The sequence below is a fragment of the Hydra vulgaris genome, chromosome 08 (genome assembly GCF_038396675.1).
Source record: "Hydra vulgaris chromosome 08, alternate assembly HydraT2T_AEP".
Lineage (NCBI taxonomy): Eukaryota > Metazoa > Cnidaria > Hydrozoa > Anthoathecata > Hydridae > Hydra > Hydra vulgaris.
Genome location: NC_088927.1, coordinates 39,157,746 through 39,174,220, shown reverse-complemented (window position 1 = coordinate 39,174,220; position 16,475 = coordinate 39,157,746). Strand labels below are relative to the sequence as shown.

The 16,475-nt window shown below is 29.7% G+C and overlaps 1 protein-coding gene across 1 annotated transcript in view; it reads left to right on the top strand.

Moving 5' to 3' along the window:
- Positions 1-16,475, top strand: part of LOC101239070 (uncharacterized) — a 154,593-nt gene that overhangs the window by 13,826 nt on the left and 124,292 nt on the right. Inside the window, exons 3-4 of the mRNA XM_065803678.1 lie at positions 4,578-4,909; positions 6,083-7,000. Coding sequence (XP_065659750.1) covers positions 4,578-4,909; positions 6,083-7,000 — 1,250 coding nt within the window. The remainder of the gene's footprint in view (positions 1-4,577; positions 4,910-6,082; positions 7,001-16,475) is intronic.

Sequence of the window (16,475 nt, the reverse complement as noted above, 5' to 3'; positions counted from 1 at the left end):
TGGTTTTCCTCACATTGTGCTGCTACAATTTCCATTCGAAACCATTACTTCCATATCTATCAGCATAATAATTCTCCAGAAAACAGGCGTCTGTTTATTACTGCTAGGAATTATTGTAAAAAGGTTTTGTTTAACGCCAAACCCCGCTATTCTCAGGTCATGAAATCTCGTATTTCATTACAAAAATTAGACTCTCGTGACTTCTGGAGAATCTTTAATAGTATCAATAATAATGATAAATCTGTAATTGCACCTCTCTTGTATGGTTCAGACTTTGTCACCTCACCTAAAGATAAAGCTGAATTGATTGCTAAGAACTTTTTATCAATATCATCTCTTGATTCCACTAGTTGCGTTCTATCTGGTATAGCCGTCAAACAGGTTGATCCATTGCTTGACATTCGTATCACTCCAGCTTCTGTATCTAAAGTGATTTCCTGCTTAGACTCTTCTACTGCTTGTAACCCGGACAACATACCAGTTATAGTCTTGCAGAAGTGTTCTCCGGAGCTGTCGTCTATACTTTCAAAACCATTCAACAATTGCTAATCAGAGTCTTGTTTTCCAGCATGCTGGAAAGCGGCTTCTGTTATCCCTATTTTCAAAAATTCTGGAGAGCAATCTGCTACCGTCCCATTAGTCTTCTTTCTATCGTCCTATCATAAGCAAGGTTTTTGAATCCTTAATTAACAAACACTTAATTTCTCATCTTGAATCTAAAAACTTACTTTCTGATCATCAATATAGATTTCGATCTTCTCGTTCTACTGCTGATTTGCTAACAGTAATAACCAATAAGTTTTATCGTGCATCAGATAAAGGTGGAGAGGTTAAGGTCATCGCTTTTGACATTTTTAAAGTTTTTAATCAAGTTTGACTTTCTGGTCTTCTCCATAAGCTTTGTATTTGAAAAAAATATTTGTTTGTATTTGAAAAAAATATGTAATTTATATATATTACGTCAAATCTAAACAAAAACTAACGGAAAAAAAAAAGCTTTCTTCTTACGGTGTATCTGGACCAGGAACATCAAAAGTACATTAACTCCAGAAATGATTTGTCCGTATCCCAAAGATGCGGGCATAAACAAACTAACAAGAGAAAAAAATTCTAGAATATTTACAGATAATTCTGACAAAATAAGACTTGAAAAGCAGAAACTAAAAAGACTACCACTACAACACTACCAGGACCTTGTAGTATATATAGTATATATAGTAATATCATGTACAGCAGATTGTAATGTTTCTACTTTGTATTTGAATCAATTATTTTCAATTATTTTAATTTGAATCAAAATATTTTCAGAAAAATTGACCTGCAAAGAGACCAGTTACTTGTGTTAGTAAATGCTGATATGATATTTTTAATGAAAATATTTCTAAATATGATGTGTTAGTTAAAGCAGACATGTTATAAATGGTTATAGTTTTGCCAGGGTTTACCACGTATCCAATTGTTAAAAATAGTTTTTAATTTCCCTTTAAACAACTTATTTAAGCCTACATCAAAAGATTATAATCAATGTGTGCAGCGAGTATGTTACAAATATAATTTCAATTCTCTCTGTAAAACAAAATTGCTTCAAACATGAAATTCATTGTTTTCATGTCAAAATAATATAGGATTATTTTTAGTACATTTAGTGTGCTTCAAGATATGCTTCAAAACTTCAATGAAGTAAACTCCATCCAACCAGAAGGGTTTGCTTATTCGAGGCTACTTTTTGGTGCACCATTTAGATTTTCAAAAAAATAGGGAAATATAAAAGCTGATTGAAATGTGTTAAAACATAGCAATTGCTATTCCTACCTGCTTTATTCCCTCAGGAGCAGCTAAACGAAGAGTTTTTATAACAGTTTCATCTTATCTCCTGTTTCATCTAAATACGGTTTGAAATTTTGTTTCCGGAATGCTTTTTTATAATTAACAAAAAATTCTGATATTTTAATTGAAGCATGTTGCTTGTAAAAGTATTTTCATATTTGCATAAACTAAGTGATGGATGTTTTCTTATAAATCCTTTCATCCTGTCTCCTCCAGCAAGTTGATTATCTGACCAAAATTTGTCACTTTTATTACCAAGACTCAAACTACAATCTTAATACAACTTTCACACTTGTTTATAAATAAGACCAATTTTACTACTTTTTCTAATATTTACTATTTAAATTTTACTACTTTTTTTGAATTATGCTACTTTTAATAAAGTATTCAACTTAGAGTTCTCATTTCAGAATTGTAAATGTTTTCTAATTTGTGTATTTAAGTAAACTAAATGCATATTCCTTCTTATTTATCTCTTTTAATTTCGAGAAGTTCTTGTATTTTTAAAATCTATTATTTCATAACAGGTAATTAAATTGTTAAGTCATAACAGGTATGTTATCAATTTTAGCATAAGTAGCATAAATTTGATAAATTTCTTATCTTTTGTTACCTTTTGTTACAATTTTTTTTTCCATACCAAGTATATATCTAACCTACATAACAGATGTTAAAATTCTTTTACTAATGATTCTCGACTTTTATGCTCTAATCACCACTCTTTACTAGGAATTGTTAAAGCAATCCTTCAAACTTTTTTAAGTAACTTTCTTCCTTGTTTCAGACACTTTAATCATTTTTTTTTTTTAATGTCATTTGGATGAACATTTACAAGAGACAATCGTCAGGGTTCATGGCACTTAGGGAAAACCTGGAAAACCAGGGAAAAGTTTTTAAAATTTAGAAAATCAGGGAATACCTGGAAAAATCAGGGAATTTTTCTTGAAAATCTTTAAAATCAGGGAAAACTCAGGGAATATTTTTTATTTTAAGATTTAGATTGAAGTTACTTTGCAGTATCCAGTTTTTGAATCTTTTAATATTGAAAGTTGCTCATTACAGTGGTTTTATAACATTTATAATATATAGTAGCTATATATTTAGATAAATGAATTACTATAGTAACTATATGTTTTGGGAACAAGGATTCAGTTGCGAAAGTAATATATCCTTTAACATAAACATGTAAAAATATATACTTTCCACCGCACGAACTCAGGGAAAAAATGTTTAAAAATATAGGAAAATCAGGGAATTATCAGGGAAAACTCAGGGAAAATGGATTTTCAAAACTGCCATGAACCCTGAATCGTATATGCTTACAAACCCAGCACACATTCTGGAAGGTCATTGGCCACTTATAGTGGTTGTCACTATTGATCCATTAGATAACTGATGAGCAAAACCTAATGAATCGCTCAAAATGCTTATATTGGCCTGGTAATTGCTGCATGCCATGCACTAATTCTCTACTTATTGAAATAATTATGAGCTTCTTTACAAATAAGCTGTATCAATGGAGCACAAAAGATAATCTGGCAGGCAGGCGCAACATCATGTAAAAGCACATTATGTCATTTCATTCTAAACATTTGTTTTCTTTTTTTTTGGTGCTTGTGTTCATGTGTAGTTTATCTGTAGATAGACAACAAAAACACAAATTATCCATGTTTTCAGGAGATTTAAAAAAAAAAGTTTTCCTAATAAAACAAGGAATAACAATAGCTAAAATATGAAAACCAAAATTTAAAATAAACTATTTCTTAGGAGGCACACGCAACCCATAAGTAGAGTAACTCGTGATCAAAGTTGATACTTTGGCATTAAAGAAAATTTTTAATTTAAATTTCAGTAGTTACTGTTTATATTTAAAATAATGATATAGGAAATATCTTTCATCATTTATATCTTTAATATATTTAGATTTTTTTTTTATATTTTAACTTGTATTTTCAATTTTAAGAAAAACTTTTGAGCTTGACAGTCAAATTTCTTTAGTTGATAGAAGATAAATTTATTTTTAGTTTATTTTTTATTTATTTTTAGATTTATTTTTGTTTGCCATATAAAATTTTTCTCATAAAAAAAACATAGCCTGGGTTATTTATTTAAATTAAAATTGCGATATATTTTTTAACTCCTTATATTAAAACATATTTAAGATTTGTATACATTTTTATGGGCTGGTATTTTAGAAGAAATTAAAAGTATATAGTTCATTATTTTTTATCTAAACTTGTGTTTTGTTCACAATACGTTTTTAGAAAACTGTTTATAAAGTTTAAATACAAAGCCTTATATAATTTTTGATTTTTAGTATTTTGAAAGTTTGTCTTAATGGCATTATTTGAATAAATTGTAGAATTTAAGAAATATACAACAAAACTGTTAAGTAAAAAGAAATTTCTTTTACTGAGATTATTAATTTTTATTGTAGAATTATATATTATATTTTTATATATTCGCTACATTTCTGTTGTAATGATTCCTCTTAATTAGTAATAAACATGAATCATTATAAACAATAAAAACAAGCATAATTTTGTTTTTAATGTTTGTAACTCCAGTTTTATTATTTAAAAAATGTTTATAGTATAATATAGTATTGTACTAGTTATATTAATATTAATTATTATTATCATATATTATTATATTATACTATGTACTAGCTATATTAATATTAATAATAAATATTATTCATATTTAGTGTTTTAATGTGTTTTAACGTACTACTATTTAAATTATTTTAGAAAAATTTTCATTTGAAACTTTAAGCACTTTTGCTGACCTTCCTCCCTTTTTTGATGTATTGGGATGTAGAATAACAGTAGAGAAAAATAATAATCAAAATTGCGTTAGAATATTCAAACCAAAACTGAAATGTCCTGGATTTAGTTTGGCTAAAGTATTTAAGTTCCTTTCAAATCAAGTTGACTTGGATTCTTTGACAAACAGGAACTTTCCTTCGGGTGTTTTTGAAGTCAAAAGATTTGAAATTAATTCATGTAACAGTCAAAAAAAAAATGTATTATTTTTTTGTGAAGTTGTTGAATCTTTTCATGTTATCAATGATAAAATTCAGGTAAAGTTAATACTTAATTTTTTTTTTTATAACTTTTTAAACAACTATTACTCTTATCATACTTTTTGAATTTTTTTGGTTTTGAAGTTTTTTTAATTTTTTTTCTAAAGAACATTCAATCTTTTTTGCTATTTTATGTTACATTTAGTACTAGTAGTATTGTTTTTAATTTTTTCCCATAAGTCTAATTTTCAGTCAATTTTCATAAATGCAAATAAATTGTATAATGAGCCAGTTGTAGTTGACTCTGTATTGTTGTTGACTCTGTATTGTAGTTGACTCAAAGTACTCAAACTCTACTTCAAATTACTCAAACTATAATTCAAAGTATCTAAAAGTCTAAAAATCAATGTACAACTTGAGATTTGACAATAAAATCATAGAACGGAAACAGTTAATAAGTTAATATGTAAAATGTAAATGAAAACAATTAATAATTGTTTTTATTCTGTGATTGTGTTGTCAAATTTCAAGTTCGTACATTTTCCATTCTGTAAAAAGTAAATAGAAACAATTAATAATTGTTTCCATTCTATTATTGTGTTGTCAAATCTTAAGTCGTGCATTGGCTCTTACCAGAGGCAATTCTACGAATAAAATGAAGGAGGATGAGGGGGGGGGGGAAGGGGTGAATCCTTAAAAAGTACTGACTGGTTCCTTAAAAAAAAGAAAAAAGAAAAGGTCCTCAAAACTAAAATTTACCTGACTGAATTGTGTCAAATACCCAACTAGCCAACTAAATTCTTCAAAAAGTTGAGTATAACTTGAAAATCACCTTCTTTAGTGGGGGGTAGAAACACCCCCTGTCCCCGTAAAATTGCCTCTGGTTCTTACACTTGTTGGTTATTAGAATTAAAGTTGAATTTTGATTAATTTGACTCTGTATTGTAGATGAAATCATTTGACTCTGATTCTTTGTACAGCAACTTGCATAAAATGAAAAATGTTTTGAAAAATGAAAAAAATTGTCATTTATGTGTCTTATTTTTTATTTTGTAACTTTTTTTTACCTTTTAAAAAATTTAAACTTTTTTTTACCTTTTAAAAAATTTAAAAAATATAAAGAAAAAAAAAAAAACTTAATCTTTTTTTTTGTTTTTTACTGAAAGTCTTTAAAATAAATATTACAAAAAATTATTTAATAAAAGAATTTTTACTTTTTTTTTTAATTAGATTGCTGAAGGTGGAAAACTAGAATTAACGTTTGACTTGAAAAGACCTTTTAGATTTAATCATATTGGGTTTAAAATAGATGGAAAAATTAATATTGCCAACAAGCTAACTGTAGAGGTTCAAGTCAATAAAGTTCAAGGCTTGTCTTCATCATCTCTAAGTTTAAAAGCAAATCAAATTAATGTTATTGACTTTTCAGAGGCTTTTTTAGAAAATAATAATGATCTTAGTGAAGAGGCTCTTTTCAGCCAAGGAGGGATGTTTTCTAACATTTTAAATGTGAAAATTAAAATTATGAGATATGAAGATCGAAGCTATAAATTAATTGCAGAAGGTGAAATGAGGATATCAGGTCTCAGTAGCATATATGCACAATTGTTTATTCAGAAGCCTAATGATAGTCCTATTGGTGTAGGCATTGTTGCTTCTTTAAAAAATGTTAATCCTTTAAATATTATTTCATTAATTACAAAGAAACCATTAAATGAAATAAATATATTAAAAAATCTTCAGTTAGACATTACAGTTGAATTTGCCACCAAAAATTTAGCAAATTTGAAAGACTCAGCCTTAAATAAAAAGTCAGCTTTTAATCCAAACAAACTTGATAGTCTTTCTAAAGGTACTCTTATTAGCTTCAGTTATCCAGCAAGAAATTTTCTGAGCAATATTGGTTCTCATATTAACGCACTGAAAGAAATACTATTTCAAATTAAAATCACCAGTAAAAAGTTAAACTTTGTATTCCCAACAAATATTTTTGATGATGGATTAAAAATTTTAGCTACATTAGCACCAAATGCTTTTCGTCTTCTCAATAGTTATCTATTCAAATCAAATTTCAAAATTATTTTTAATAAGTATGATATAGACATTAAAACAAAACAAGTAGAAATTTCTATATCTGTCCCAGAGAAGGTATGTCAAAGATTTTTTTATTTGATTCTATTAATTGACTTTATAAATTTAGTTTTTACTTAATAAATTTTCTTAATTTTTTTAATTCATCTAGTTTTTATATTCATTGCTTGTAATTTAGTTTTAGAAAAATATTTTGTTTGTTTCTTTTTAGAAAAATATTTTGTTTGTTAACGATGGTTTTCCTTTAATATTAAAAATTTAGTTTTAGAAAAATATTTTGTTTGTTTCGTTTTAGAAAAATATTTTGTTTGTTAACGATGGTTTTCTTTTAATACTAAATTGTGCAAATCAATCTTAATAATGATGTAAATTTTTATGGACAGATTAATAATAAATAAAAACATTGTTTAATATGCTTTTGGAAAATTTTAAAATTATTTATGTCACTTAGCGTGTAATCAAATTTCTGAGTGACTTTTTTCAAAAAATAAATAAAACTTTTGCTTATTTTATTACTTTCTAAAAAAACTTTATTTGCTCTTTATAGAGGAAACTGGTTTTACTATTCGTGAATGAATCTGGTTTATATTTTTTATACATGAATCTGGTTTTATTTTTCTTATGAAAACCTAAATTTTTGTTTTCTGTAGAAGAATCCAGTTTAAAAAAAGTTGTTACCCAAGTTTTTATACTTTTAATAAATTATTTGAAAAAGTTTAGTTAAAAAAAGTTAAAATTTTAATAAATTATTTGAAAAAGGTAAAAGTTGCAAGCCATTGCCCCCATCCCCCCTTGTGGATCCGCCCTTGGTACATATAAACCTCTCAAAATAATACTAATTGCATATTATTCTCTCAAAATAATCATGAGTAGATATAAAGCTCTCAAAACAATCATAACTACATATAAATCTTTCAAAATAATCATAAGTACATATAAATCTCTTAAAATAATAATAAGTACACATAACTGAACTGTTAAAAAGTGAATTAATTTTGAATAGAGATTTTATCAAACAATATGAAAAATATGAAAACTAATTTAAATAAAAGATATAAAAATCTTAAAATAAAGAACTTATTCTATTCATTATCTGTAATTTTTGATAAACTAAATTGAAATGGGGTTATTCCATGCCAAATGGACTAAAATTTTAGGATTTCAACATGGATCACCTCAGATTTTGATAAAACTTGGTGGGTTGGATAATATCAATGAGAAAAGCAGTTCCTGTTAATTTCAGCATAAAATTTTTTGTGGTTCATGAGATATGGTCATTTGATTTTTCGGATTTTTCCAAAAATAAAAACTTCAGTAGTGAAAACATGTTGCCTGCTCACTGAAGAGGCCCAATCCCATTTTTTTCCTCTTGATGAACTGAGGCACATAAAAAAACACTGCATGCGCTTTAAGGGTAACTGAAATCGGAAGTTTAATGTCGCCCTGTTGGAATTGAGCAATCTTGGATTCTTAGTCAGCAGGGATGCGGAGTCCCAAAAAGGACTTTGAAAGTCACAAAAAGATTACTTTATCCTAGTTTTTGGTATCCAGGAGCTCTAAAAATATAAAAAAGTTTATGGACTACTAATAGGAAAAAAATTAAGACTTTTAGGTTAGAGGAAAAATCATTTTTTGAGTCAGGAGTCCTTAGGTATAATGGCGGCAAGGACTCCGGGACTCCAGGACTCCGGGCTTAAAAACAATAAGTTTCAAGTTATTAAATCTCATTAATTTTTTTATTATAGCAGATAATAAGTCAAGAAACATGTACAGAGCTTCTGGACACTACAGACTTGGTAAAAGTAGAGATATAAAGCCGGAGTCCTTTTGAAGCTCCGCATCCCTGGTAGTGAGGGTCCAAATTCTGGCCAAAGCAAGAAATCACAACATCCTTGAATAGCGTAAGTGTTTGAATGAAGCCATGAGCTTGAGCAAAATTTTCCTTTTCTGAAAGCAGTTAGAGTTTGCTCACACCGCTCAAGGGCTTCATGCAGTCATTCCCATTGAAATGACCACCATGGAAAAGCTGGATGGGAATGTGAAGTGATGAGGGCCATTCTTTGGCTTTGGGCCAAAGATCACAAAGAGTTTTGATCAGGTGATTTACCACACCAAGTAGCACATGAAGCTCCATGGGTGGGATAGCCTCAAGGACGAGCTTGTCATCTGGAAAATCGAGTATTGGCAAGTGAACAACATTTTTGAAGTCCTTTGATTTTCTTAAATCTCCTCCTGCTCTAATGAATTCAGAATGTTGTCTTATGATCTCACCAAAGGTTCTCAGGTTGCCACAGTTTTGGAGATTTGGTGATGAGGCATCACACCAACAACATGGATGCTTGCTGCTGTGAGACTGTATTCCACATAAAATGTTTGCCAGCTTGAGATCGCAAGAAATGATGAGAGAATCTTTCTGACATTCTTCTTGAACTTGAATGAGATTCAAAAGAGCCTTCTCCATCAATTACCAACTTCAAAATGGCAGATTCTGTTAATTTTCGAGCTGATTTAAAGGCTTCACTGAGACTGCTAAGACTTTGGCAATGAACCACCTGGCATGATTTCTTATTTTCTGCCAGATTTATGCTGCTGACAATAAACTGATCATGAAGCTATTGGCCAGCTTGAGCAAACTTTAAAGGGAAACTTGGCTCCACCAATCTTACATGACTAATTTGATTCAGGGCTGAGCCAAGTTTTCGCATTCCATTGTTGGACAGTCCAGTATTCTGCTGTATTTGAACCATATTTTCCGTTGTAAGAGGTTCTTTAAAGAGTTGCTGAGCTGATGATGGACCTAAACAAAATAATAGAAATTTCAAAATCAATCAAGTGATTAAACTAGATAAAGATTTGAGAATTTAATTTAGAACAAAATATAATAAGAATATTTTTTAAGTAAATTAAATTAGAATCAATTAAGAATATTGAAGGAGCATTTTTAATTCACTTTAATTTTGCCTCTCCCTATTTAGTCTTATTAAAATTCAAACGTTTTTTTAAATTAAATTAACAATATCAAATCAGCACAGCATACCTCATAGACAACATCTTTCCACTTGGTTGACTAAGCCTGATGGTTCCATTTGGAGAGGCACTTTTAGAAGCCAAAACTGCTGATGTAACTTGCTCTGCTCCTACGGAATCTGCAGCTCCAACTTTCCTCAGATTTTCATGGCGAGTTCTTAAAGTGCAGTTGTGAGGAAGCCCACATCCAATAATTGACAAGCACTTTGTGCGACATTTTTCAGCACTTTGAGAAGCTTGCTGTGGGAGTTTGGGCTCTGAGTCTTAAAATTTGCTGAATGGATGCTTTTCTTTTCCCTTGAGCTTGGCAATTTGGCTGAGTAAGCGCTCACAAACATTAGAAAAAAGGGTTAAAGGTTTAATTAAAATTGTCTCAAAGTGGTAAAGTTTTGGTACAACTGTTGTTTTCCCATCACAAATCTTTCCAATTTGAGATTGGTATGAGATACAAGTTGCCAGAGGCACTCTCTCATCATTGAAATCGAGACTTTTCTGGATTTATTGAAGGATTTTTGATTTGTAGTTTTCTGCATTCTTCATGGGTCTTTGCAAACGTTGGCATCTTCAAACTTAACAAACATATTCACAAAAATCTTGTTTACAATTTTCTTTGTTTTGTACAACTGTCTTTTCCGGAAAAAACTCTGGATACGGGCACAAAGTTCGAGCTTTCAAAAATGCTCTTGAATCAACGTAATAAATTAAATTTTGAAAAAAGTTATAAAAATAAGAAAACTTAAATATTTGATTGGCAACATTTCTTATTTTAATAATTTTTTTCACAGAGCATGTTTATATGAAATTTTGTTTCTGACAAAGTCCGAATTTAGATATAATACTTAGAGATACAAATTTCCATTTGGATGTTATTGAGGGATTTCAAAACACCTCAATATGGACTCCCATAGACATGTACTATTACCAACTAAAAGGATTTTCATAGGGTATTTCATTGATATTAGGACCCCAAATCTACAAACTGTGACCACTAAACATACACATACTACTGCGATCAAAAAGTAAGGTGAATTTTTTTATAAAATAAAAAATCTTTATTTATTCTTCCAAATCTGTATCGTCCCCCTCAAAATATTCCCCCCCGGCCCCAATGCACTTTTGCCAACGTTTTTTCCAGTCTTCGAAGCATGCCGAAAAGTCCTCGGTAGGGATAGCCTTCAATGCGCGTGCCGATTCACGTTGGATCTCTTCAATGGACTCAAAATGATTTCCCCGGAGTGGTCTCTTGAGCTTTGGGAACAGCCAGAAGTCACATGGTGCTAAGTCGGGCGAATACGGTGGTTATCGAGCAACATGGGTAGAGTTTTTGGCGAAAAACTCACAAAGAACCAGTGCTGTGTGCGAAGGCGCATTATCGTGGTGCAAAATCCAAGAGTTATTGGCCCATAATTCCGGTCTCTTTTTGCGAATAGCTTCACGCAAACGTCACAACGCTTAAATAATATTCCTTGTTGACAGTTTGGCCAGTTGGAAGGAATTCGTAGTGCACGACACCACAATAATCAAAGAAAACAGTCAACATGACCTTGATTTTTGAGCAACTTTGACGTGGTTGCTTCGGTCTCGGCTCGCCTTTTTCACGGTATTCACTCGATTGGTCGGTTGTTTCAGGGTTGTATGCGTAGACCCAAGTCTCATCGCCAGTAATAATTTGTTTGTAGACGTCTTGATAGTCAGAAAGCATTGCTTCACACGTTTTAACGCGACGCTCTTTTTCAAAGAAATTGAGAAATTTCGGCACCAAACGTGATTTGAGTCTTCTGAGGCCTGAATGATCCTTCAAAATAGCTTGCACTGACCCAAATGATATTCCAACCATGTCAACAAGGTCTCGAATGGTTAACCGACGATTTGCAAGCACCAATTCTTTGATTTTGTTGATGTGGCGATCATCAATCGAAGTCGATGGTCGTCGGGAGCGTTCCAAGTCATCAACACGTTCTCGGCCTTCTTTGAAGTCTTTGTACCACTTGTAAACATTTTTTTGAGACATAGTCTCTTCACCGAAGGCCTTTTGCAATATTCGATACGTTTCAGCAGCAGAAATATCATTCCGCAAACAAAATTTAATAGCACTTCTTTGCTCAACAAAATTAGACATCGTGAAAATCCCCGAATGCACTTTTGGTACTTCAGAAACAAGCGTAAACAAAAAAAAATAATTATGAGTTTGACATGTAATTTGGCGCAAATGTTAATGACATTCCTACCAACTTAAAAATAAAAAAGATTGGACGATTCAAATAAGGCGGGAAGTTTAAATTAAAAATTCACCTTACTTTTTGATCACAGTAGTAAAAGCTGTGAACCAAGTTATAAGAGTTATTTGACTTGTCAACATAATGCACAAGTTGATTATGTAATAAAAAGTAATATTATTTAATAAACAATTAGTATAAACATTGAATCTTTTAAATAAATTTATGTTAAAAAAATTGTTATAAATTTGATTTAATTGTTCTAAACATTTTGTTAAAATGTTTAGAACAATTAAATCAAATTTATAATAATTTTGCTATGTTGTTATTTAATTATTTTACTTATGCTATTGTACAAATCTAATAATTCAGTTTTTTCTTGAGCTGATAGTTCATATCATCTATCAGTTGTTGTTATAACTTTTAAAGATAAAATTTTGCATAAAGCGTACATTATTGGAACCCAGCAAATATCTTCTTTATTTGGCCAAGTAAAAGTGTTTAAGGAAATAGACTGCTTTATGAACTTGATAAGAACGGCTTGATTTTCTTCAGATGTTTCCACAATATTGCCTAAAAACCATTTTGCATCATAAACACATGCTATATTAATTCCTGGTGAAAGAGAAGCAAGTGGAACCATATCCTTTATTTTAGAAACATTTACATTAGTATACATATTGTCAAATGTTACCCATCTCATCTGTAAAGTATTTAATGATTGTGGTATAAAACAATAATGGTTTTTTGTTCCTGGAATTGTTGAGCAAGTAACATAACGTTCTTCTAATTTAAACTTTATGCAATATAATACAATTGCATCATTTGAAATGTATTAAAAATGCATTTCGATTTTTTTGATATTTTGATATTTTGTCTACACCAATCATGCATTTTCTCAGGTGAATTGATAGGATCTGTTAGTGATTGTAACCTGGCCCTAGCTACATGTCCTTTACACAGCCCCCTACATCATTGCAAACACTCTTTCCATGCGATGTAGCAAAAAGAAGCTATTCTGCAGATACTTTATGATCTTTTTCATAGTGACATAAGTTAGATATGTTTTTATAATTTTTGTATTGTGAACCTGTACCATCACTAAAATAAATGCAATGGTTAAAGTAAGGCATCAACTCTTTTAAATGTTTTGTTACTTCATAGAAATGTTTTATTACTTCATAGAAATAATGAGCTGAGTTTGTATTGTGTTTCAAATGATCTGAAATGATGCAACCACTTTTACATTTTATCATATTTTCTTTCATATAGTAAATAACAAAAGGATGCAATGTTGCTTGACTGCTGCTCCAATAGAAACCTTGTATTGCATCTTGAATTAAAAAGCTGCTATTTTTTGGCAGTAATACTAAATATGATTACTTGGTAATGTTATTTTTAGACGCTGCAAATATGCTGTTTGATTTTTGGCTATATAATGACAGTCTTTTAATTGGTCTATTTGTTGTCAAGCTTTTTCAATAAAATCACCCATCGGAAGAGTTACTAGAACTATATCATGTTTTTTGTTGGCTTTTTGCCACTGATTAAAAGTAATTTCTTCCATGCTGTGTTTATCAAACAAAGCAGTAAGATATTCTTTTAGTGTGTTGGAATCTGGGCAGTTATCGCAACTGTGCTGCATGCAGTCTCGATTTGTTAAGTCAAATACAACTAATGTCAAGAGGTCTTTGTTGTCTAAAATATCTGGTATTTTTAATGCTAAAAGTTTTGCGTTCTGGTGGTACTCACAAATGCATACTGAATAGAGATCTGAAGCACCTCCAATAGGAATACACCATTTTGATCTAAGTTCACAAAACTTAGAAAACCCAATCTTGACATCAAAGGAAATTTTAAGAAACTCTAAATAAAGTTCTTTTATATTAACTAATACAAGTCTTTTTTGAAAATGTTGTCTTCATTATCAACTTGGATTGAGACATACTGTTTCAGACCTGGACACATTTGAGAGTATTCATCTCATTGGTAAAACTCATGAACTTGATTTTTTACTTTCTCACTAATAGATCTTCCTTCTTTTTAGATGGTTCTGCCATTATGCCATGCCTTTGTTTCAAATACCTTGCAGCTTTTATCATTCTTAGGGAAGCAGAAAAATAGTTTTGTGTATAATTAATGAACCAAAGTGTTTCTTCAAAATCAGAAAAACCTAAGTCAGTAACTTAAGTTTTTCTGTTTTTGAAGAAACACCAAACCTTGCTTTACTTAATTCCATTAATGTATCCAAATCTTGTTACCTTTTGCAACACAGCTCTTTTGTTTTTGGTTCATCCTTAATTAAATATGGAGAAACTCCCAAAACAGTTACTATTTTCTTTTGGGTTGCTGTATCGATTTTGTTCATTTTTCTTTTTGCATAGCTGACCCTGTCTTTATGAGCTACTAGTTTTAGAGGTGAACAACCAAGGCTATTAATGCTTGAATTAAAGTTTTCTTTCAAAATAATAATCTCATAAAATTCATTATTTTTATGTTGATATGAATTGCTTCTGTAATACTCTTTGTTATTTTTTAAATGCAACATTTTACGACATTCTGTACAAAGTTTATGACCAGGTATTAAATCAAACTCCTTTGCAACATCCATACTGATTACTCTGATAGATTCTAAAAAGTAACAAAATGATAAAACATTAAATAAGCTATTAGCTTTTAAAAAGTTAGTTACGTCAACTTATTTTTAAATTCTTTTTAATTTGTGTTTGTTAAATGGATTGCAACAAAAGCTTCCGTCATGAAGTCTCAAATCTATCCAAGTAGATCTTTTCGTGGTGGTTACAAATTGTTTGAATATGATTTACTTTACATCGCAAGTGCACAAGTTCTTGATCTTTTTCTGTTAATTCCACAAAACCTTTAATTGTTTTGATTTTGGTAAATTTTACTTCATGGAAATCTTTATGTAATGCTTTTCCGATGCAACATTAAGTTAGATCTAATGGTTTGCCATTTATTTTTGATTACTATCTAAAAAGGCTTATTTTAATACAAGTTTTAAAACTAGGGTTTCCATAAGTTTTGACACAACAAATAAATAAGAAATGATAAATTTTATATATAAAATAAAGATATAAAAAGAAAATACCTTGCTTGTCTTTTATGTCACAGCTTTTAAATGTTGAATTATTTTTTTGTGTATATAGACACTTCATGCATCACGCATATTTTTTTCAAAGTTCTGCGCAAAAATATGCATGTTAAAAAGTAAATGGAGGGGAGGGGGGGAGGGGAAGACAGGGTAGAGCCAGAGCTATTAAAAAACTGAGTTTATTTCAGGCTTAATTAAATACTTATTTCTAGTACTGATTAAGACATACTTTCAAATTCATACATACTTTGTATTACAATATATAATACAAACTAAAGTACTACAATAACTTTATTTTTATTGTTTATAATGCATTTTGGGCAATTTTCATTGTTCTGATTTTGTAACTTCTCCATGTGTACCCACTATTTTTTTTCTGAAATTACTGTAATAAGTCTATTGAATTAGAAGACAAAAAAATCTTATTAAAACCAATGTTGATCCTTGGTTACTGGTAGTAACCTACTACCGGTAACCAAGGATGCCTACTGTTTATAAAAACTGAAAAAAATTTTTTTTTCACTTCTTAAATTAAAGATTTTGTATATTGGCTAATCAAAAATCAACTTTTTATATTTTCAAACAATTTTTTAGGTTTTTTAGGTAGCCACTATGAAAAAAATGTGACATTCAAGAATTCAATGTCGAAGTTTAAACAAAGTAAATCTAGAATTTTATACAATAAAAAAAAACAAGAAGGTTTTCTGAAATTTTTAAAATATAGAGCTTCAAATTAGGGTAGGGAATACTGGGATCTTGGATATCAGGATCCTGGTATTTGGAACAATTTATCGTTGCCAAAATATCGGTATTAAAAAGTTGAATACCTTTATTTCGGAATTCAAAATAAATTCACCTTTCGAAATAGTTTTACCATTCCAAAGTTTAAAATTTTAATTAATCTTATAAATGCAAATAAAATTCATTGTACAAAATTAAATGATATAGGTTATTTTTACATGCTTTAATACTTAAACTAAAATATTATATAACATTCCAAATGGTAAGTAAAATAATTTCTTATTAATCAGAGTATGAGTTATACATTTTATTATCATGTTTTGAACCTTAAGAAAATTTATATTTTACACTGGTATGAATATTCAAGATTTTGAGGAGCAAATAATAAAAATTTATGGTGGTTTCATTTTGTAAGAGAAAATGCAGGACAGTACTA